Source organism: Geotrypetes seraphini, chromosome 5 (assembly GCF_902459505.1).
Source record: "Geotrypetes seraphini chromosome 5, aGeoSer1.1, whole genome shotgun sequence".
In the NCBI taxonomy this organism is placed as follows: Eukaryota; Metazoa; Chordata; class Amphibia; order Gymnophiona; family Dermophiidae; genus Geotrypetes; species Geotrypetes seraphini.
The window spans coordinates 210,980,284-211,003,929 of NC_047088.1; the positions used below are offsets into that span (position 1 = coordinate 210,980,284).

The 23,646-nt window shown below is 41.4% G+C and overlaps 1 protein-coding gene across 1 annotated transcript in view; it reads right to left on the bottom strand.

Moving 5' to 3' along the window:
* GCA (grancalcin) overlaps positions 1-23,646 on the bottom strand; it is a 66,483-nt gene that overhangs the window by 42,455 nt on the left and 382 nt on the right. The window contains exon 2 of the mRNA XM_033945018.1: positions 21,257-21,415. Coding sequence (XP_033800909.1) covers positions 21,257-21,415 — 159 coding nt within the window. The remainder of the gene's footprint in view (positions 1-21,256; positions 21,416-23,646) is intronic.

Consider the following 23,646-nt stretch of genomic DNA (forward strand, 5'->3'; position numbering starts at 1 on the left):
ATGTCTTTTAAGATATTTTCTATTAATGTCAATGGCCTGAATCATGTAATCAAAAGGAAAAAGGTATTAGCATTTTTAAAAAAGCAAAACGCGGATGTTTATTGTTTGCAGGAGACTCATCTGAATATAAAAGAATCAAAAAAACTAAAGGATGGGTGGGTAAAGGAATGTTTTTTTGCTCCAGCAGCAGGTAAAAAAGCAGGGGTAGCAATTCTTATAAATAAAAAATGTATGGCCAATTTTAAGGTAATAAATTCAGATCCACATGGAAGATGGATACATATTGATATAAGTATGGGAAAAAATGCCCTGACGTTGTTTAATATATACGCCCCTAATTCAAATCAATCAGAATTTTTTAAAAAGTTACAGAGTATGTTGTTACCACTGGCTGCTTCTAATTTAGTGGTGGCTGGAGATTTTAATGCTGTAATGGATCCATTATTGGATAAAAAACCAGGTAAAAGCATAAAATCTTTAGGTTTAGATAATTTGGCTCAATCATGTGATTTGAAGGATATATGGCGTATTCTTCATTTTAATGATCAGGAATTTTCATTTTGTTCACAGGTTCATAAATCATTTTCAAGAATAGATTATATTTTTGTTTCAACAAATAAGGTGCAACAGGTGATTAAAGCTTCCATAGATCCTATTATTATTTCGGATCATGCGGGAGTATGGATAGAATTACAATTGGATCAATTGGAAAATGGAAGACCTCTTTGGAGATTTGATAATGCATTGCTTGTGGATGACAAATTTTTGGAAAATCTTAAAACACAAATTAATGATTTCTTTCAAATAAATTTAGTGGAGGATACATCTATTGAGAATGTATGGGATGCATTTAAAGCAACTATGAGAGGTAATATTATATCATATTCAGCTTTTGTTAGGAAACAGATTAAAATGCAGTATATAGAATTAGAAAAAGAAATTAAAATATTAGAAAATAAATTGGTAAGTAAATGGGAACATGAGGTTTTGCAAGCTCTTTTGAAAGCAAAAGGTAAATATAATGAATTAACTTCAAAAATGATAAGAAGAGATTTGTTTTCCAAGCAAACAATGTATTATGGAAATTCTAATAAGGCGGGAAGATTATTGGCAAATTATCTTAAAGCAAAAAAAAGAAGAACTAATATAAATGGGATAAAAGATGATAATGGTATAATAACAAATCAAACAAATATAATTTTAAAACAATTTCTAAAATTTTATAAGGACCTGTATTCTTCCGAGCCTTATTTGGAGAGACAAAAAGATGGTAAAAAATTTTTAGATTTAATTAATGGACCTAAGATTCCTGATCATATAAAACGGAGTTTAGATGAACCTATATCATTAAAAGAATTAGAAACAGCATTGAGATCTCTTAGAGTTGGATCCGCTCCAGGTGGTGATGGATATACAGTAGAATTTTATAAAACATTTCAAAATGTCCTTTCCCCATTTTTACTAAATTTATATCAGACACAACTTATAAAAGGTGATATTAAAGGTACTATGGCTGAATCAATAGTAATTGTTTTGCCTAAGCCAAATAAAGATCCTACTTTGGTTTCAAACTATAGACCTATATCTTTAATAAATGTGGATAATAAACTTTTGGCGAAAATTCTGGCTTTGAGATTAGCCAAAGCTTTCCCACATATTATAGATACGCATCAGACTGGTTTTATTGCTAAAAGGCACTCCTCTAATAATTCTAGATTATTGTTTCATATGTTAAATTTATCAAAAAAAATAGATGAACCGGCCTTTACAATTTCATTGGATGCAGAAAAAGCGTTTGATAGAGTTGAATGGAATTTTATGTATCAAGCTTTAGAATGGTTTGGTATTGGTTCTGGATTTATACAAATGGTAAAAACATTGTATAGCTTCCCGATTGCAAGATTAAATATTAATAATATGATATCTGATGGTTTTCAATTGCAGAGGGGAGTTAGACAAGGTTGTCCTTTATCTCCTTTGTTATTTGATGTTGTATTAGAACCCTTATTATTAGCAATACAGCAAGCAAGGGGGATACAAGGTATTCCATATTCTTATATGGAATATAAAATTTCGGCTTATGCGGATGATATTTTACTTTATTTGAGGAATCCAGAGTCTACCTTATCTTGTCTATTGGAATTAATTGATATGTTTGGTAAATTTTCAGGTTATAAAATTAATTGGAGTAAATCTGAAATTATACCTTTAAATGTTCATTGTGTAAAAGGATTATTTGACGCTTTTCCGTTCATATGGAAAGAAGAAGGATTTAAATATCTTGGCATTCAAGTTAGAAATACAATTGAAGATACCGTAAAAGAGAATGAAAAATTTGTATTAAAAAAAGTTACGGAGTTGTGTGAGCAATGGAACCCTTTACATATTTCTTGGTGGGGGAGAGTTCAAACTATTAAAATGATGATGTTGCCTGTAGTTTGTTACCAAATGAGTATGATACCTATTTATTTTCAAGGGTCCTTTTATAAAAAGCTTAATAGCATTTTAACAAAATTTCTTTGGCTTGGTAAAACACCTAGAATAGCTTTAGTAACTTTGCAAAAATCAATTAAGGAGGGAGGGGTAAATTTTCCAAATTTTTATAGGTACCATCAAGCCTATATTCTACGTCAGGGTATGTATTGGATCCGCCCAGAACTTATAGATAATGCACCAGATTGGTTGTATTTGGAATGGCGCCTTATGTTTCCCCTAAATTTAGTTCATCTTCCAAGTATTAACATACCTAGAAGATACAGAGAAAATAAAATATTAATGGATACTTGGAAAACGTTGAGGTTTATAAGTAAATTAACACCTATCCCAATAAACAAATCAACTAATCAATCTCTATGGATAAACTCCAAGATCAAAATTGGCGGAGCTCAAATCCTTTGGAAGAACTGGATTATTGCAGGCATAAGATCTCTAGATGATGTTATTTCAGAAGGTAAACTGCTGGAATTTTCACAATTGCAACATAGATTTGGTCTTAGTAAAACACAAAGTTTTAAATGGTTGCAATTGAAGCAGGCCATTCAGGTTGGGTTCCCTGAATGGAAAACATTGAATAATCAATATAGTTTAAAGTTCTTATGTTTTCAAGCAGACTTCCTAGGGCATCAAGCCGCATTGTGGTATAAATTAATATCTGGATATTTGAATAAAAAACCAAAAAATGGACTAAGAGACATTTGGAGCATTGAGATTAAGCATAAAATTACTGCATCTCAATGGCCACTAATTTGGTCTTGGAGAATGAGATGTACAGTGTCTGCATCTATGAGACAAACTTGGTTCTTTTTATTACATAGAGCTTTTTGGACCCCTACACGATTGCAAAAATTAGATAGTTCCAGGTCTAATAGATGCTGGCACTGTAATCTGGAACCTGGGACGTTGGATCATTTACTATATCATTGTCCCTACATTAAAAGTTTTTGGAATGCAATTTGGCCACAAATTAATAAATTGATGGAAAATCATATAGCAATATCATATGATACAGTGTTATTTGGAATGATGATGAGAAAAAAAAGTCAAATTTCACCAGAAAATAACAAGCTTTTATTAGTCATGACAGGGGTTGCCATTCAGCATATAACCAACAATTGGAAGAATTATAGTAACCTAAATTATACATTTTGGTGGAATACAATATGTCATATATTCAAAATGGAAAGAGCAATAGCAATACAAAGAGGGACATATACTAAATTTATAAAAATATGGGGGCCATTGACAAAATATTGTAATGAATAAATAGTAGGATTTCTCTTCTTCTTTTCAATATCTTCTTTATGACACACATGAAGGGGAGGGTAGTGAAAATAATTTTTACACAATATGATATAATATGATATACAATATGTAATGTATGATTGGAAAGTAATAGAAGGGTGGGGGGAGGGAGAGGGGATAAACGGAATAGAAATCACTAATGTAATGTAATGTAATGTAATAAATATATATTTAGAATATTATGTATTAGATATAAAAGTGATATTGTGTATTCATTAATTGTATTTCAATATTTTGTACACTTTATGTAAAATTTGAAAATGAATAAAAATTATAATAATAAAAAAAAAAAAAATTTAACAGGGTCCATTTCATTTAAAATATGGGTACTAGTATCGGTCCAAGAATCCACATGTTCAATATCGCTATCTTGATTTAAAATTATATCATAGTGAGACCAAAATTCAACCGGGTTAATCAGGCCTCTGCTAGCTTGAAATTTCTTATTTCTTTTATTTCCTTTAACTTTTTATTGGATGTTTTTTATGCCAATCAAATTCAAAATTACATAGTCGATGGTCTGACCATAACGAGTCAGACCATTTGGCTTGCTTCCAAGCAGGTGGTCTTCTCCTCGATCCTCCCAGTGAGAGGCAAGGGGAGAGCCAGGGAGGATCGTATCCAGAGGACAAACGACTGTCTGCAAGGATGGTGCAGGGAGATGAACTTCGGATTCCTGAACCATGGAGAGGCGCTGCAAGGACTACAGGGACCTGACGGACTTCACCTGACCAGAAGGGGAAAAAACATCTTTGGACACCGACTAGCCCGCCTACTTCGAAGGGTTTTAAACTAGGTAATTTGGGGGAGGGTACCCACTCACGTGCTGGCGCAAGTAACCAACTTGGCGAGGTAAGTTGCCAATCCATTTCTGAGTCCGAAGTAAGTACACACTGCATTTCCGAGTCCGAGGTAAGTACACACATTGCAAACAGTGTTAAGAGTCCAATTAGCTCAAGCAGGAATATCTACACAGGGACATAGCAAACATAAGGTATGGAGGGCTATGTACGTTAATGCCCACAGTTTGGGCAATAAGATTCTGGAATTAGAGGCAGAAATGAGGAACGCCGACCCAGATGTGCTGGCGATATCAGAGACTTGGTTCACAGACTCCCATGGGTGGGATATGGCTATACCGGGATACAACTTACTTCGGAGGGACAGAGAAGGCAAAATGGGAGGAGGGTAGCACTATACACTAAGAGGACATCAAAGTTACCAAAATTGCAAATGTCAAGTACCTCTGGGTGAATTTGGCTAGGGGGAAAGACAAATGTCTGTATCTTGGTGTAGTATACAAACCTCCAAGACAACAGGAGGACATGGATATAGAATTAGTTGAAGACATTGAGAATATCAGTTTGCGAGAAGACACAATATTGTTAGGAGACTTCAATATGCCTGATGTGGATTGGAACAATCTTTCCGCTACGACCAGCAGCAGCAGGAAGCTATTAACCTCTATAAAGGAAGCGAGACTCAGACAAATGGTATTAGAGCCCACTAGGGATCGGGCGATACTAGACCTAATACTCACCAACGGAGAAAGTGTCACAGAGGTCTCAGTAGGCGATACGATGGCCTCCAGTGACCACAACATGATATGGTTCAATCTCAGGAAAGGTTTCACTAAGTCAAGCACATCAACCAAGGTCCTCAACTTTAAGGGCACAAACTTCGAAAGCATGGGAGATTTCGTCTATCGGGCACTGCAAAACCATGCCGAAACAGATAATGTAGAGGTAATGTGGTCAACTCTGAAATCAACCTTACACGAAGCAACCAACCGCTACGTCAAATCAGTAAGTAAACGGCGAAGAAACAATAGACCACAGTGGTTCTCTGCGGAAATCTCAGACCTCATAAAAAAGAAGAAAAGAGCGTTCATCATCTACAAACAATCAGGGAAGCGAGAATCCAAGGAAGACTATCTGGCCAAGTCAAAAGCGGTCAAAACAGCAGTCAGGGAGGCCAAACTCCGAATGGAGGAGAACCTTGCGAAGAACATCAAGAAGGGCAATAAATCCTTCTTCCGGTATATTAACAGAAAAAGAAACACAGATGGGATAGTACGCCTTAGGAAACCCGACGGGAACTATGTAGAATCGGACTTCTGCTCGGTCTTCACTTGCGAGGCGCCGGGATCCGGCCCTCAGCTGCCGATGAGGGAAAACTCGGAAGACCCATTTCGAAATTTCGAGTTTACGCCCAGCAGTGTCTACAAGGAGCTATCAAGACTCAAGGTGAACAAAGCTATGGGACTGGACAAACTACACCCCAGGGTGCTCAGGGAGTTGAGTGACATCCTTGCGGAACCGTTATCCGCGCTCTTCAATCTTTCCCTAAGTACAGGAAGAGTCCCGTTGGATTGGAAAATGGCTAACGTCATTCCACTCCACTAAAAGGGATGCAGGATAGAGGCTGAGAATTATAGACCGGCGAGTCTCACATCGATAGTGAGTAAACTTATGGAAACACTAATCAAACGCCACTTGGATACTATCCTGAATGAGGAGAATCTACGAGATCCCCATCAACATGGTTTTACGAAGGGAAGATCCTGCCAATCAAATCGGATCAGCTTCTTTGACTGGGTAACAAGAAAGCTGGATATAGGGGAGTCCCTGGACGTCATGTACTTGGACTTCAGAAAAACATTTGATAGCATCCCACACCGCAGGTTATTGAGCAAGATGGGTTCGATGGGACTGGGTGAAACATTAACCGCATGGGTTAGAGGTAGACTTCAGAGGGTAGTGGTAAACAGTACCCTCTCCGATACAACGGAGGTGATCAGCGGTCATCTTCGTAAGAGACTTGGCTGAGGGGCTTCGAGGTAAAATTACATTATTTGCCGATGACGCCAAACTATGCAACATGGTAGGCAACCGCACAACAGATGAAAGCACAGTGCCCGACAAAAGCTCAATGCCCGACAGTATGACAGTATGATGCAGGATCTACTCCTGCTGGAGCATTGGTCAAAGACTTGGCAACTAAGTTTCAATGCCAAAAAATGCAAGGTCATGCACCTTGGCGGCAAAATCCATGCAGGACTTACTCCCTAAATGGTGAGATCCTAGCAAGCATTGTGGCAGAACGTGACTTGGGGGTGATCATTAGCGAAGACTTGAAGACTGCCAATCAAGTGGAGAAAGCTTCATCCAGGGCTAGACAAATCATGAGCTGTATCCGTAGAAGTTTCGTCAGCCATAAGCCCGAGGTCATAATGCCGTTGTACAGATCCATGGCGAGACCCCATCTGGAATACTGTGTACAATTCTAGAGGCCGCATTATCAAAAAGATGTGCGGAGAGTTAAGTCGGTTCAGCGAATGGCCACCAGGATGGTCTCAGGACTCAAGGATCTCCCGTATGAGGAACGACTGGGTAAGTTGCAGCTGTACTCACTCGAGCAAAGCAGAGAGAGGGGAGACATGATCGAGACTTTCAAATATGTCACAGGCCGTATCGAAGTGGAAGAGGATCTCTTTTTCCATAAAGGACCCACGGCAACAAGAGGACATCCGTTGAAAATCAGGGATGGGAAATTTCATTTCTGGCAACACCAGAAAATATTTATTCACTGGAATATTTGATCGCTGGAATAATCTTCCACAAAGGTAATTGAGGCAAGCAGCGTGCCAGATTTTAAGAAAAGATGGATTGGCATGTGGGATCTCTTCATGGAGGTAGTTAGAGGGTGGGCCATTACTGTGGGCAGACTAGATGGGCCGTGGCCCTTTTCTGCCATTATGTTCTATGTTTCTATGTAATCTTAGGATTAACTAGTTCTTTGGAAGAAAAGGTAATCAAATCTAATTAGTGGTCTTTTTGGTGAGTCTTGACTGGGGTTGCTTTAAAATAACCTAATAAAGAATTTGTCATTTATTTCTTCAATGTCAGTTTGATCTACCTGTTCAAGATGAATGTTAATATCACCAATCAATAAGAGCCTATTATTGAATTTGTGAGTAGAAATTCATAAAAGTCGTCCTTTGCAGAACTCCATTTTCTAGGGAGAATGTAGAACAAAGTGATTATTATAGCTTCAGTTAAAGAATTAGAAGTTAGTTTACAAGATAAAACTTCTAAATCTGAAGTAGATTTTTGAATTTAAAACAGTAAAATTTAATGACTCTCTTAAAATAATGGCTCCACCTCTTCCCCAAACTCTAGCTAAAGATATAATTTTAAAACCTGGAGGGAGGCATTATCGAATAATAATGTCAGTCTCTGACATCAACCATGTTTCCGTAAATAAAATAAAATCAAGATTAGAATCTTTCAACCAATCATTGATCAGCTGGGACTTATTTTTCATGGATCCTATATTTAAATAGGAGGAACAAAACTTTTGACAGCTAAAAATCCAAAGCAGTCTAAAAGTCTAAAAATAAGTTCATGGTACTTATCAATCTTGATCTGTCGCTTCACTCAGTTGCTTCACATAATCGCTTCGCAAAGGCGCGAGCTAAGGCGTAAGCACCTTTGACGTGCACCTTAGATAGTGTGCCGTTAGGCGCTGGAGATTTAAAGTGTCCCAGCACTGATGTGAGGCAAGAGGTGGAGCAAGCTCACACACCCGATTCAAATGCTGCTCAATCCTGAGCCAGCAAGTAAAAAGTCCAAAGTGCTGTAGTGCTAGTTCTTCCCGCTGAAGATTTTTAACATCCACAGGATAAAAGTGGCATAGAATCGAACTTGCTATCCTCCCAGCCTGTGACAAAGTAAACCTCCTGGTCCAAGTCTGCATCTTCGTCTGGTCGAGGCGCTTATTGAGGAGGTAACCCCTATGCAACCGCCGCCGCAAGAAGCGTGCTGCTAACAGCCACTGAGGAATCTCGACAATTCAAATAAGCACTCCACATAAGGCTAACAAATTCTGGTGTGAAGCCTTGTACTGGGGATCTCTCTGTACCCCAACAGGGTCCCATTTGTCCTCCTAGGCTCAGTGGCCCCCATTTGAGTACGCTTTGCCAATACAGATTCAGAGGGTCCTGGGAAAGGTCTCTTCCCCTGGGGATGTGCCTGCTGCAGATCCCAGCCCTGAAGGACCCCCAAGCCCAACACTCCCACTCCTCCTCTGCGTGGGACATGGGCGCTCCTTGGACAGCCATCCAGCACAAATCTGTTGATTTTGAGCAAAATTGAAGTATTTTTGAGACAAATGGAAGCAAAAAAAAAAAAAAAAAAAGGATAGTTTACTATCCAAGATATCCGCCAGAAAATCATGCCAATAACGGTCCATTGAGACCACTTAAGGAAAAATATCAAAAGTAAAGGGGTTTTAGGGGTGAGGGACCTGGGGTCAAACCCCCCAAATTCAACTTTTAAGGCCCCCCCCCAGGCTTCAATAGCCTTACTCACTGTGCCATGTGGTGCATGCCTGCTTCAGCATAGGATTTCAGCTGGAATAAAATGGAGAAGAAATCTGCCTCACAGATTCACTGGATGAACCTAGTCTTCTAGCTGCCAATCAAACTGAGGTCGGACTGAACATCAACCCCCCAAAACCCGCATCATGAAAGGGGAAGGACCACATAGCCAGCCCAACGTTAGACCCAGCCGAGCCAGGAAGGAGCCCACACAGCCTGCGCTCAAGCTCATGACTAAAACAAGGATGGGGGCAGCTACACAAGGGACGGCCCTGAGCTCTAAAACATTCCAGCAGGTTAGTTAGTTCGGTGTCCCCAAGGGGGTGATTCTGCTAGCAGCAGGCTTCTGCTGTGGGAGTCTGCCATCTTCTCCCAGACAGAGGTCCCATCAAGTGGGAATCTCCTGACACCGAGCCTCCAAAGAACACAGAGTAAAATTACTCTAATTAGAAATTTGTGGATCGCTCTGTGCCTATAAAAGGTCAATGCAATTTACAAGTAGACAAAGAGCCCATGCAACATGGAAAATGTACAAAAGCAGATTAAAAATACTTCTGAGCAACTTGCTTGCATAAAATAAACTGAGGGAGCAGGAGCAGCTACCTGGAAAGTACCTTGGAAAACAAGATTGACAGTTTTCAGCAAACAACTTGCTGGTTCAGATACAAGACCCTAGTGTTCAGGACCATTAGACACATTGCACTAAAACAGATACTCCTTGAAATGTTAAGAATGCACTTCCCCAAGTCAAGGGCTGGATCCCATATCGATGCTTGGTGGGAGCCTCCAACTGCATTTCAGCCAGTTGGGGGTGGTATTTCAATAATGTATTTTCAATCACTACACAAAGACAGGTTCCCTGCAGTCCTGCAGAGTTTGCCTGTTCCTCACTATTGAAAATATGATAGTGAAGCAGCACCTACACTGACAGGACTGTAGGAAGAGGTCTCTCGCTCTGCTTAGAACAGTAACGCTCTGGCCTCCAACCTCAATCCATTCTGTTCCTACCCCTTCCCCATCATATTGGTACCATCTCCTCACCAACCCCTGTTTTCCTTCTAAATTCCCTTACCCAACCTGTATGTAAAATATCTTGTAAATGCAAACAAAACATAAAATGCATCCTACAACTTGTTAAAATTTAACATATAACAATAAGCAGTGTTGTTAAATATGCAGTGCATAATAATAAATCACTTCAAACTATATAAAAATTAGGGCTGCATATTAATTATGATTACCACCAAAACTAATGCATTATTTGAAAAGGGATTGGGACTTATACGAGGGACCACTAAAAAATTCTCAGCACAAAAAACAAAGTTGGAGAAGTCTCCATCAAAGGCTATAGGTACTTAGACCAGCATTTTTCCACTTTTTTCATTCTGCATTTTTTCAACAGAATGAAAAAAGTGGAAAAATCACTGGCCTAAATGTATAGCCTTTGACAGAGACTGCCCAAACTTGTTGGTTGGGCTCAGAACTTTTCAGTGACCCCTTGTATACCACCTTTTTCTAATTCTATAGAACCACACTCAAAGCAGTTTACATACAGATACTTCAAACATTTGCCCAATCTGTCCCAGTGGGCTCAAAATCTATTTAATCATGATCAATAATTGATCATGGGTAGTCCATCTTCTGCCCCTTCTCCTGCTATGCATGGTCCAGCATCTTTCCCTCCCCTTCCCAACCACATCTCATTCCTTACCTGTGGTGTACCTTTGCAGGCAGTCTTCAGCCCAGGTCAGGAGGGAAAGGTCTAGTGCAGGCTGTAGGCAGCCTTTTGAGTATGGCTGAAGCTGGCAAAGGCAGAGTCAAACACTGCCTGCAGAAGTACCCCAGGTGAGGGTGCAGGAGAGGAGAGAGATTTTGGGCGGAGGAGAGGGGGGGAAGAGATCATAGACCAGGCTGACAGGACAGGTGGACAGGATGAGAGGATAGTGGAAAAAAAAAAGAGAAGAGGGGTCTGAGAGAAAGAGTTGGACCTGTGGATGGGAGAAAGGAAGATATTGGTGAGGGGGGGGGGAGGTTCCTTTACCCGGGTCCCTTCCTTTGAGCTTAGGACCCCTTCAAAGCTGCATAACTAGTAGGGTAGCTGAAGCCCTGCCAGCCAAAGATATCTGCTGTCTGAGTCACCCCTTCCTCCTCATACTACCTTAGGGAGTAAAGAAGTCACATGCCTCAAGCCACCGACACTTGGATTTCCCAATCATGCTCAGTTCATGGCATGCTTGCTTGGGGAGTGCTGGCATCGGAAGCTTGAGGCACCCCATTGATTGCCTTGCCCCTGAGGCAGCACAAGGAAGAAGGAGGCAGCTTTGACTGTGGATTTATTCAACTGATGGGGCTTCAGCATGCACACCAGCAAAAATATAATACCTAATGCTATTGGCTATGGCCCTCCTTTAAATTTGCAAGATTAAAACTTTTAATCGTGATTACAAATTTGAATCAAAATGCAACTCAGTAAAAATAAAACCATCTTCAGAGCTCATTTCTATTCTATGTTCCTCCGTTGTTTGTCGTGTAACTGAAAAAATGTTCCGACAATGTGCTGGTGGAGGAGCTCCTAGTAAGGAGCAAGCAATGCGTGTCAGTTTTGGCCACACTTGAGACCTGTTGCCAGTGCCTAGCAAGACAAGCAGAATTCCTTATACAAGCTCAATATGTATCTACTTCATTGATCATCAAAGTTATTTACGGGAAGATTAACTTCTTATCTCGATAATCTTCTTTCTGGTAACAGGGTACATGAGTCATGATGAGTGGGTTACTTTCCCCAAATCATGAGTCTTTGCAGAAGGATGTCATCTACATTCTTTTCAGCTTCGCCTCCTTCCCCAGTGGGCAGTATCGTCTCCCTTCAGTTTGTACCAACAGTCAAGAACCACTACAATAGGAGATATAAGAAGGAGGGGTAAGGGAACTTCCCCAACAAGACACTTCTGTTCTGCAACAAGTACAAAACATATAAAACAAAGTGGAACAACCAATCCACCTATCAGAGCGCAAACAACACTAACATTTATGAAGTTTGTATACTTTCAATTGAATCGGATGCTTTTGTACTTTTCTGAGTTTGTATTCTGTTTAGTTGTGACTCTTTTCACTTTCAATAAAAATATGTAAAAAAAAAAAAAGAATTTGTAATGATAACATGGCTTTGGTTCTCCGAATACCTGATTTCAAGATCTGGACTGAAATACTTGTCCGAGACAATGAGCAGGCAAAAAATTAACTGACAGGGTGTATATATCCTGCTACTAGAAAGAAGGTTATTTACTGCTCTGTCTCTATATAAATTGTGGACTAATTGTACTTTGCAATATAATATTTACCTATATATTATATTATAATTTAGAACAGTGATTTATACTGTATGGATATATTTTTGTTTACACTGTATATTTTCCTGATGAGAATGTCAAAAATTATAAAAATAAAAAAAAGATTAGGAGCTGGGGAGTCAATCTCCAAATGATTTTTAATCAAACTGAAGGATTTTGAGGTAGAAATAAAACTTTGAAATAAAGATCAATAAAAATCCAAGATGGCTACCGCCAGCAAATCTGCACCAAAAATAAAGAAAAACCGAAAATAAAAAAAATAGCAGTTTGGGGTGGTGGGAGACCTGAACCCTACCCTCAGAAGCTCTGAAAAATGCATTTTACAGAGTCCCATAGACCACCCCTGAAACTCCCATAAGAAATAATGGAGGTGTACTTACAGTCTGTGAAATACCTGCTTACCAGTGGAGGAAAATGATTTTCTGTCTCAGAAACTGCTCCAAATGACCAAATTTGATCTTTGGACTGCCAGTCAGATGGACACCGACTGTAACCTCCGCCCCAAAGGAAACTCTCCATGCGACCAGGGGTGGGAAATGCAGCCTGTGCCCTGAAACCCAGAGGGAAATTTTATTCAGGCCGACTCCCCGAGGTCAGCAAGTGCCGAGGTCCACCAAACCACAGCCTGGCAGAGAAGGAACGCTGTGGACAGCTGGGGATCCTGAGAACTGAAGAGATGAAAATTAGAGCACCCCGAACCCCTGAAGTGGAGCCTGTTCACAAGCAAAGACTTAGGTCTGCAATCCTGCACACCAGCCATAAGGTCATCCAACCCCCTGGCCAAACAAAAAGTTGACCCTTGAAGAGCAACTGGCCCAAGGTCGCCTTAAGAGGACGAATCACTGGACCACTGACTGATCCACAGCATCTTGCAAGCCGAGATGGAATGGGTGGACAGCTTAGAAAAAACTTTCAACATGTCATATAGAGCATCAGTCCACACCCGAGACCAGGAAATCAAGATCCCAGAACACAATAGTGTCAGGATCATGGCGGAGCTTGGAATGGCATGCTCGGGCCACAAAGGAAGAGGCCGCCACCGCCTTTATGCCAGCTGCCGCTGAGTCAACAGGTGCCGGTCTTTTACATCCTTCAGGACCACCCCCCTTCCCCTATCACTGGGGAGAGAAGTGCGTTTGGTAACCTATGCCACTAAGGAACCCACCTCCTGGAAGCAAAACGCTGGTTAAAAGTGTCCATCATGGAATAAAGCCGAGACATGGCTCAAGCACATTTCAAGGAACCTTCAGGCACCTCCCAAATTTTGTAAGAATTCAAACAATGTCAGGATGATCAAGAAAAGAGGCAGATTACAGCCTCTGGTCACCAGATGCACAGGCTTGAAAAATCTGCATACAGTGGGATCCTCCCCCCAAATCCAGGGCTCCACTCGGATCCTGATCCTGTAGATACACCTGGGCTGCCACATCTCCAGCAGCCGTAGTGCCCACCTGCGTAAGCAGAGACACTGTAAAGATATCAGGAGCAACCGCAAGCAAGACCAGGATCCTAGAAGGAAGGCAAGAGAAAAGGCCTTGGTCCAGAGGCGGAGTCCCCCCTGCGTCCGGCAAGGATGGCTGTGGAAGGGCGACAGGCAGAGATTTCTTAGCCAAATAAGCCCCATATATATTAACAAAGTCTGGGGGGAAACCCATCCTATGGGGTGGGAAAAACACAAGAAGCCATAAAATAATTAAAATATTAAAATGTACAGCACTGCGTACGCCTTTCAGCGCTTTAGAAATAATAAATAGTAGTACCACCTAGAGAATGACTCGGGGATCGTTTACCGCGGTAAACCATGGTCACCGAAGTAAATCCGCAGGAATGGAGACATTTGCAACTGGTTTACCGCAGGAATGGGGGCAAGACCTTTCACCGCCCTGCGAGAGTGGTGAAAAGTCTTGCTCCTATGGTAAAAAAATCGCGCCCATGTCAGACCCGGCATCTCCTCCCCACCTCTTCTTATGCCTATTTTACCTGCAGGAGCCAGCCATGCCACAATGAAGACAGAAGGAGCCCAAAACCAAAGCCTGAGACCAATGTAATTTGAAGAATAAAACTACCAGACAACAAAGGGTAGAAAAAAAATTTATTTTATATTTTGTGATTAGAATAATTCAGATTTGAAATATGTATCCTGCTAAAGCTGATATTAGATATAACTGGGGACCGCAAAGCCCAGGCTATGCTTCTTTAGCTTGCAGCTGGCTTAGGGCTCTCTCTCTCTCTGACCAGAGGATAGTTGCCCTAGTTGCTCTCCCCTAACACTATTCCTGCCATGTGTGACTGAAGTATTCTGTTAGCTTGATATTTCTATGTAACATTCTGTAGTAATTTGGTTTGTTCGGTTTTCACAGTAGTGGAGAGGATATTTGTGAAAGGGAGGGAAGATGGGTTTTGTTGATCCTTGCTCTGTATTATTTGTGTTTATAAAATGACAATTGTACAGAATATTGTCTCTTTTTATACTTTAATAAAATAAGTTCAGTATAAAATAATAACTATTTGAGGCTTGTGTGGATGGGATCTGTCAGTTTGCAGGGCAGGGACCAAGCTTTCAGGGCGGGGACGGGACAGTGACTGAGCTCATGGAGACGGGGTGGGAACGGTGATAAATGGTTTTCCCGGTGTCATTCTCTAGTAGCACCGTGTTTCCCTGAAAATAAAACAGTCTTCTATTAATTTTTTGTCCAAAAAACGCACTAGGTCTTATTTTCGGGGTAGGTCATTTTTTTCATGTACAATGATCATCTCTCCTTTCCTCTTCTCCACCCTAATTCTTCCTCTTTTCTTTCTCTCCCCCAGCTGTTTCTCTTTTGATTCTAAGCTCTCCCAAGTTGGGTTTTCGTCAATTTTGATATCCAGTTGCTTTAAAGGCAGTTGTTTTTTAACAGACATTTGGATGGTGTTCAGGGAGCTTGAAGAAGTAATCTTTTTAAATTTCTTAGGTTTTGGGCTGTCATTCTCATCAAAGTTTTCCAGAACCTGATGAGTTCTCCAACTAACAGTGACTCCAACATTTGGCAATGGAGATGTCATCTTTATGTCTTGTAGCAAATTCTTTTTTGCACACATGCCCTTCAGCTTAGAAGCAAAGTCTTTTGCAACCTGGTCCCAGCTCCGTTCTCCCAGCAGATCGCGATGCAACGACCTGCGGAGGTTCACCTTTGCACAGCTTCAATCCCCCAATTGCCTTTTTAGCTTCTTTTTTTTCTGTAACGGGCAGAAATTTGGAGAGCCTGCTTGCGCTAACCCAAGCCCTCTCTCTGAGGGTTCCCACCTATGGGAAAGCAGGAAGTTACCTCAGGGAGAAGAGTAAGGAGTTAACGGGAGCAGGTAGTCAGAATTGCTGCCACTTCTGATGCAGAAAACTTCAAATGCCGGGTCACCAACTGGAGACGAGCTGAGACAGTAGAACATCGCTTCTACGAGAAAGGAGTGACGAGTAAGGAAAGAAGGCACGTGGTTCGATCACCCACCGCTGGACAGTAACCTCAACAACCCGCCAAAGCAAACTAAAAGACTGGATGGAGTCTCTCTTCATTTTCTAACAAGACCGTCGGCCAATGGCCTCCTACTTCTTCTCCGTAGACAGAACTTGCAGTATATAGAATAAAGCTTTTTTTTTTTGTACATTAACGCCGTTATCAAAAGTAACATATAGAAAAAACTGTACAACAAAGGCCAACCACCAAAAAAGAAGCTTATATACATAGCACTGCTACAGATTTCCTACCTCCATGCTTTCCTTCTGACCCGCCCCTGGATTACATTGCTCGACGGTGGGATGGGGGAAGGGGGAGAGGGTAAGCGCTGCTGATGGCAAATCCAGCACTTCAACTAGGGCTTATATTAAGACCAAACTAAACTAAACCTTAAGGTTATATACCGCATCATCTCCATGGGAGTGGAGCTCGACACGGTTTACAAAGTTTAAAAATATAGGAAGAGAGAGGAGAAAGATTTACAAGGGCATATATAAAGAGGTGATGTAACAGGAGAAGAGATGTTATATGTTAGAGAAAAGCCAGGTTTTCAGTTGTTTTCGGAATAGTTGGAGGGAGCCCAGGTTCCGCAGTGGGATAGTGAGATCGTTCCAAAGGCCCGTGATTTTGGAGAGGAGGGATCTTCCCAGTTTTCCTGCGTGGAGGATGCCGTGTAGAGAGGGGAAGGATAGTTTATGTCTGTGGGCTGATCTGGTGGTAGCAGGCGTCAGGGCGAGGAAGGATAGAGGGATTAGGACTTATTTTCAGGGAAACACGGTAGTAAACAATAAATAGTAGTAGTAAAGACGGCGATTTTAGAGGTGGGGCAGAACATGCAGAGAAACCACTCAAAACCTCCTTTTCAGACACCAAAAAAATCGCTGATTCAGGCTGTCAGCTTGTACTCACTGCGACATGTGCTAACTGAAAAACACTGATGAAAGGGCTGAAACAGCTTACAGGGAGATCCTCTGCCTTAAGAAGCAGGCAAGCTGGACTTCAAAACTTCTGACTACTGCACCAGCCAGACTTCTGCAGCTGGGAAGCTCAGTTCGTCCCGCTTGTAGGCAAACATTTCAAAATGGTGGGCCTTTCCCTCCCCAGTGCATCATATGATGCACAGGGAGGGGCCTAAGGCCCTGATTGGCTCAGAAACCTAAGGCACCTCCCCTTAGGCATCTGAGCCAATCAGGCCTTAGACCCCTCCCTGTGCATCACATGATGCACTGGGGAGGGAAAGGCCTGCCATTTTAAAGTGGCAGGCCTACAAGTGGAACGGACTGAGCTTCCCTCCCATTCCAACTTCTCTAAAAAGGTACCGGGGGAGGGGGTGGTTCGGAGGATGGAGGTGGAGCTTTGGGGGACCTCCAGTAGCAGAAGGGAATGGGCATCTCTCCTGCCTTTTTTTCAAGAGGGAAGGAAGAGGGGAGGGAATGTTTAGGGAGGGGGGCGCCTTGCGAGTGAGCGAGTCTTTGGTGGCAGGAGGGACTGGGCATCCATCCTGCCGTTCACTGCCGCAGGGGGAGGGTAGTCAGCATGGCAGGAGGGAGTCCACAAAAATGGCTGCCGTGAGTTCCCACTGCAGTCTCGTGAGAACTCACAGCAGTCATTTTTGTGGACGGCTCTGCATGGGGCAGAAGCGTAGGAAGAGCACTGTGGCCCCGCTTCACCGCTAGACCACTAGGTAAGCTGTATAGAGGTCCGGGAGGCAGGGATGCTTCCTGGTTTAAAAAAAACCAAAAACTTGTGAATAAACGAAGTCGCGAGTCTTAAATGCGCAAATCAGGAGGGTGAAGTGTACATATCTCCCTAGTAGCAAAACATACATAAAAAGAAGTGAATTTTAATTATTTGAACTACCACCAACTGCTTTATTTAAAATTAAAATTTTGCTACTAGTTTTAAACTTATGAATGGGTGCAAAAAATTTACAGAATTGGCATTCTGCAAGTAGCTCACCGAGTTGTGTACTTTTGTCCATAACACTAGGCCTAAAGTGGACTTGGGATACTATGCCCAAAGACCCCTGGAGAAAGGAGAGAACAGGAAGAGCAATCAGCCTACACAAAGTAACTGTTTTCTTAGGGTTACCATATTTGTGAAGACAAAAAAAGGGGGCACATGACTCTCCTAAGTGTCTGCCAGCTGCGTGCAGTCAGGGCCAAAGCAAGCTATAATTGTGCCCTCTGTGACTTGCTCTCCATGGCAACCCCTTCCCATCTTCTCCCCCATGATATATCAGATTCAGTTGTGAGTTTTGAACTTTATTCAAAATTAAAATACAATTAATTTTTCTACCTTTGTTGGCTAGTCATCTAATTTTTCTAATGTTGGCTCCAATCTCTGCTTCCTGCTTTTCTCTGTCTTAAGAACAGACTAGACACGTTCCTGGATGATGAAAGATTAAGAGATCCCCACCAGCATGGCTTTACAAAGGGAAGGTCTTGTCAATCCAATCTGATAAGCTTCTTCGATTGGGTAACTAAAAAACTGGATGAGGGTGAATCCCTGGACATAGTGTATTTGGACTTTAGTAAGGCTTTTGATAGTGTTCCACACCGAAGGTTATTAAATAAGATGAACTCGCTAGGACTAGGAGAAACACTGACAGCATGGGTACAAGACTGGCTTAGCGGCAGGCTTCAAAGAGTGGTGGTAAACGGTATCCCCTCAAAAACGTTGAGAGTGACCAGTGGAGTGCTGCAGAGCTCGGTCTTCGGTCCGATGCCATTTAATATCTTTGTAGGGGATCTGACTCAGGGACTTCGAGGCAAAATTTCACTATTTGCCGACGACGCTAAACTATGCAGCGTTGTGGGCAGGGCCTCAGAACCTGACAGTGCAACCAGGCCCAACACTATGGAGCAAGACCTGCTTATATTGGAAAAATGGTCCAGTACTTGGCAACTAAATTTTAATGCCAAGAAATGTAAAGTAATGCACCTTGTGAGCGGAAATCCATGCAAAACATACACCTTGAACGGTGAAAACTTAACAAGAACTACTGCAGAAAGGGACTTGGGAGTTCTCATCCGGGAAGATATGAAAGCTGCTAATCAGGTGGAGAAAGCTTCAGCAAAGTCCAGACAAATGCTGGGTTGCATCAGAAGGAGCTTTATCAGCCGAAAGTCATACTACCGTTGTACAGATCCATGGTGAGACCTCACCTGGAGCACTGTGTCCAATTTTGGAGGCCACATTATCAAAAGGATGTGAAGAGAATGGAGTCGATACAGAGAATGGCCACTAGGATGGTCTCAGGACTTAAAGACATCCCATATGAAGAACGCCTGATCAGACTGTGCTTATATTCTCTCAAGGAGCGCAGAGAAAGGAGGGACATGATAGAAACATTTAAATACTTCATGGGTCACATCAAAGTGGAGGAGGAAATCATTTTTCTAAAGGGTCCTACGACGACAAGAGGGCATCCACTAAAACTTTACTTCTTCACCGAACGGGTGATTGATCGATGGAATGATATTCCCCCGCCAGGTGGTCGAGACTAGTAGTGTGCTCAACTGCAAGAGTCGATGGGACAAACAGGTGGGAGTACTACAGAGCTATGCTCAAACGATAGATACTCCAGGGAAGAAGGGTTCTTGAGTAGGCAGACTAGTTGGGAGGGAGGGTTCTTGAGTGGGCAGACTTGATGGGCCGTCGGCACTTTCCTGCCGTCATGTTCTATGTTTCTCAACTTCCATGCCAAGTTTGTGTGTCCATTTGTCATTTTTCTCTCACCTCCTGTTGTCTTCATCTCCTCCTCTACTACAATACATCCATCTCTAATATTGATTTTTTTTTCCTCAGTGTTCAATTTATTTTTCTCCCTCTCTTCATTCATTCCTACTACACAATGTCCCTCTTTTTACTGTCTATCTACAGCTTTCTATCTCTCTTCTCTCTCACTATACCTGTCATTCCCCTTTCTCTTACTCCCCAGTCTCTAACTCTGTCCTCTGCTCCCTTCCATTCAGCATGTCCTTCTCTCTCTCTTCCCCTTCCATCAATGTGTCACTCCTCTCTCGGGTCTCTCCTCACTTCCATCCAGCATGTTCCCTTTTTCTCTCTTTATCTTTCCATTTAGCATGTCTCCCCATCCAGCATCTTCTCTCTGCTCCTTTTCTATTCAGTATGTCACCTTTTTCTCTCTTCATCTTTCCATTTATCATGTCCCCCTTCCATCTCTCTTTCATCTAGCATTTTCCCTTTCTTCCAATCCTTCCATCCAGCATCACCATGCTATCCCTTTTCCATTCAAGGTCCCCTTTTTCTTTCCCATATCCTTCCATTTAGCCTGTCCCCCTCTCCTTGTTTCCATCCAGAGTCCCCTTCCTCCCCCATCCATTTAGTATGACCCCCTCTCTTTCCCCATCCTTCCATCCAGTGCCTCCTCTCTACCTCTTTTCCATCCAGGGTCCCCTTTTTCTCTTCTATAGTTCCATTTAGTATGACACCCCCCCAATCCTTCCATCCAGTGTCTTCCCCTTCTCTTCAATCCAGTTGTACTCACCACCACCTTCCCATGTTATCTCCTTGGCTTCTGTTCCCTCCTGCTACTGCTTCTGATATGGGACTGCTCTGCTGAGGTGTGTGCCATTGGCTGTGCTGGTCCTCTGCCCCCTCTGATGTCAATTCCTGTTCCGTACCAGAGGACCGACACAGCTGACAGTTACAGCGCATGCTTCAGCAGAGCAGCTCTGCGCGTATTTCTTCTTGCTGTTGCCAAAATCTGAACAAAAGCAGAATTTTTTTTTTTTTTTAAGTCACCTCGATGCCCAATAGAGCCCTCAAAAAGGAGGATATATCCAGGGAAACCCAGACATCCAATAACCCTATGTTTTCTCTCCAAGCAATTCTTTTCCCTTTAAGCTTTCAGTTTTCATGTCAGTTCCTTACTTGAATGCTGTCATAGAGATGTACAACACATTACTTATCTTTAATATTTAAAATCATGGCCAGTCTCCATGGAATTCAAAGACTTCTAAAAGATGTGTCTATTCTAAAGAAAGTTAATGCCTTGTTCAATGCGATAGCTTTTTCATCTATTTGTATGTGCAGTGATATGCTGATATTTACTGTACAAAAATTAATCTTTTCAATTACTATTTCAGAATTCCTTCACAGCATATACTATATTCTTCCTTGTTTACTTTTGGTAAATAAAGGAAAATGAAAGTATCTGAATTTAACGTCTTCCACAAAGTCAATTTAACTATAAAGAATATATATTTTACCTGTCCAGCTACAGCAGTAAAGTAGGCCCACATAGGGTCACCAGCAGAATAAGCTGGATATCCAGAGTATCCACCAGGAGTGGCACCTGGTACTGCACCTGGCACTGGCTGTCCCATTTGCATCTGCATTCCAAACATCTGAGCACCATAGCCACCATACTTTTGCGAGAGAGAAAAGAACAAAAAAAAGTTTATTAGACCAAAATGCTATTTGCCATTTCCTGCTGTACTTCTGTTATGAAAAAGCTGAAGTGTTAGAATATATGGCTTGATTTGAAAATAAGAAAAGCTACAGAATGAACTATTTTTAAACATTCAAATCATTCCTGATTTCTCTGTCATAAAGGTCTACAAGTGACCATAAAATTATAAATATCTAGGGAAAAAAGTTCCCAGGGAAAAAAGTTCCCAGGCTTAGGGCATTTTCCTTATAAACACAAGAGGACAAAAACCTTCAGTATGTCTGCCCTTAGTGTAAACAGGATAATCTGACCAACTGGTTATTTCACTTGTTCTTCTGTTGTCATGGCTGAGAATTCTGTTAATCAAATACTAAGGAGCTAAAGAAGTTTCAAAATCCAAGGACAAATTCAAATAAAATAAAAATAGAAAATGATATACTGCAGAAAATAAAATACGGCTATTACAATATCTTAATTACATCTTAAGATGTTTTGCATGCAAGAGCTACTACCTAGTCAAAAATGGTAAGCAAAGTTGCTTACCTAACAGAAGCATGTAACTATGTGACATGCCCGAAGAGAAACATCACATGATTCAATGTAAGAATGGAACAAATTTTCTAGAGTTGTGAACTGTGCAAATGGGATTTCCCATGCTGTTGTGGCTCCGTATCAGTTCTTAATTCTGATACACACCCTCTCCTCCCCCATTTCAGTTACAGGTAAGCAATTTATAAGTAAAATATCAATTTTGCCAACTGGAATATCCTCTTCCTTTAGCAGTTGTTGTTGTTATGTTCTAGAACATATGTTCCTGATATGGTTTTCTTATCATAGGACAAAAAACCTGAAGCCATAAAGATAAAAAAGCTTGTTCTACACCTCAAAGCCCTACTGCACAAAATAAAATCAGATTTGAGACTCATTAAACATCACCAAGATCTTGCCAATCTCTACTGAAGTTAATCCTGCTTGGGCATAAAAAAGGAAATTCATTCTGCTACCCAGGTGGAAAAATGTTCGTTATCACAGGCTTGCATATGATATACAAGAACATTAAAAAATAAAAAGAGGATGGCTCCATTTGGTACTCCACAATTGAGTAAGAGGAGTATATGATGAGCCAACCCCCAATGAGGCAATCAGTGCCACTGAGATTAGCTGGTACAATGCTATCCTTTTCAGGCCCTTTAAGCGAGTGTTAGCATTTCATTATCAATGTTGCTGAATGGTACCACAGAAAGGTTGCATACCACCAGAAAGACTGACTGCTTATGATCCAGTCATAATCATAAAAATATCAGTAAGCTTAACAGACCAAAAAGGGTCTATGTTATCTATTGTAAATTCACAATACCATCTAATTTTCAGCTTTTAGGTTTGTTAGATTAAGAATACTCTTACTATTGCCTTAAGAAGGGTTGGTAAGTGACTCCCAAATATTGACATTTACAGTTGGCAAAAGATGACCAAAGAATTTGGATTTGGCCGGCATATACAGGATAAGTTGCTAGTTTAAGTTCAGCAAGGAGGATTAAAATGCCTTTCTGGAGAATTAAAGTGTCTTTCTCTACCAGAAGATAAATGTGGAAGACTAACCTTTATGCCTCTGATGAAGGCTCTTTGGTATCAGAATACAATTCTGAGAAGGCCTGGACAATTCGTGTACCTACCACTTCAAGTGCGTACGCTATTAGTTCCTTTCATGATCTAGATTAGAATCTCATGCTATATTCTTGCCATACTACAGGAAAACCTCAAAATAAAAAAAAATTGTTTCACCATCACCAAAACATGTCGTCCTTACAACTAGTTCTATCTAATATTTTTTCCTCGATACATGTTTTAATCTCAGCCATATAGAACGCCTTCCTTCCCCCATATACAGCCAAAACCATGTTTATTTTTCTTCTTCTTTAGGATCAAGTTGTTCAAGCTAGTGCATCTTTCTGAAAGCTGAAGCCTTTTTTCCCCTCTCTCTCTTTGTTACCATTAAAAGAAAACACTTCTAGTTTTTAGAAGTGATTACCAGGAATTGAACACCTTGAGTCTAGCATTCTGTACAGCTTCTGAGCGGCAGGGTTGTAACCAGAAGAGGCGCACCATCCTCACCCCGAGGACAAACATCTTAGCTACAACACACAGCCTCTAGGGCCTGGTGGACACCTTCTACCACTACCATGGCGGCTATCTGAGGTGGGAGACGTG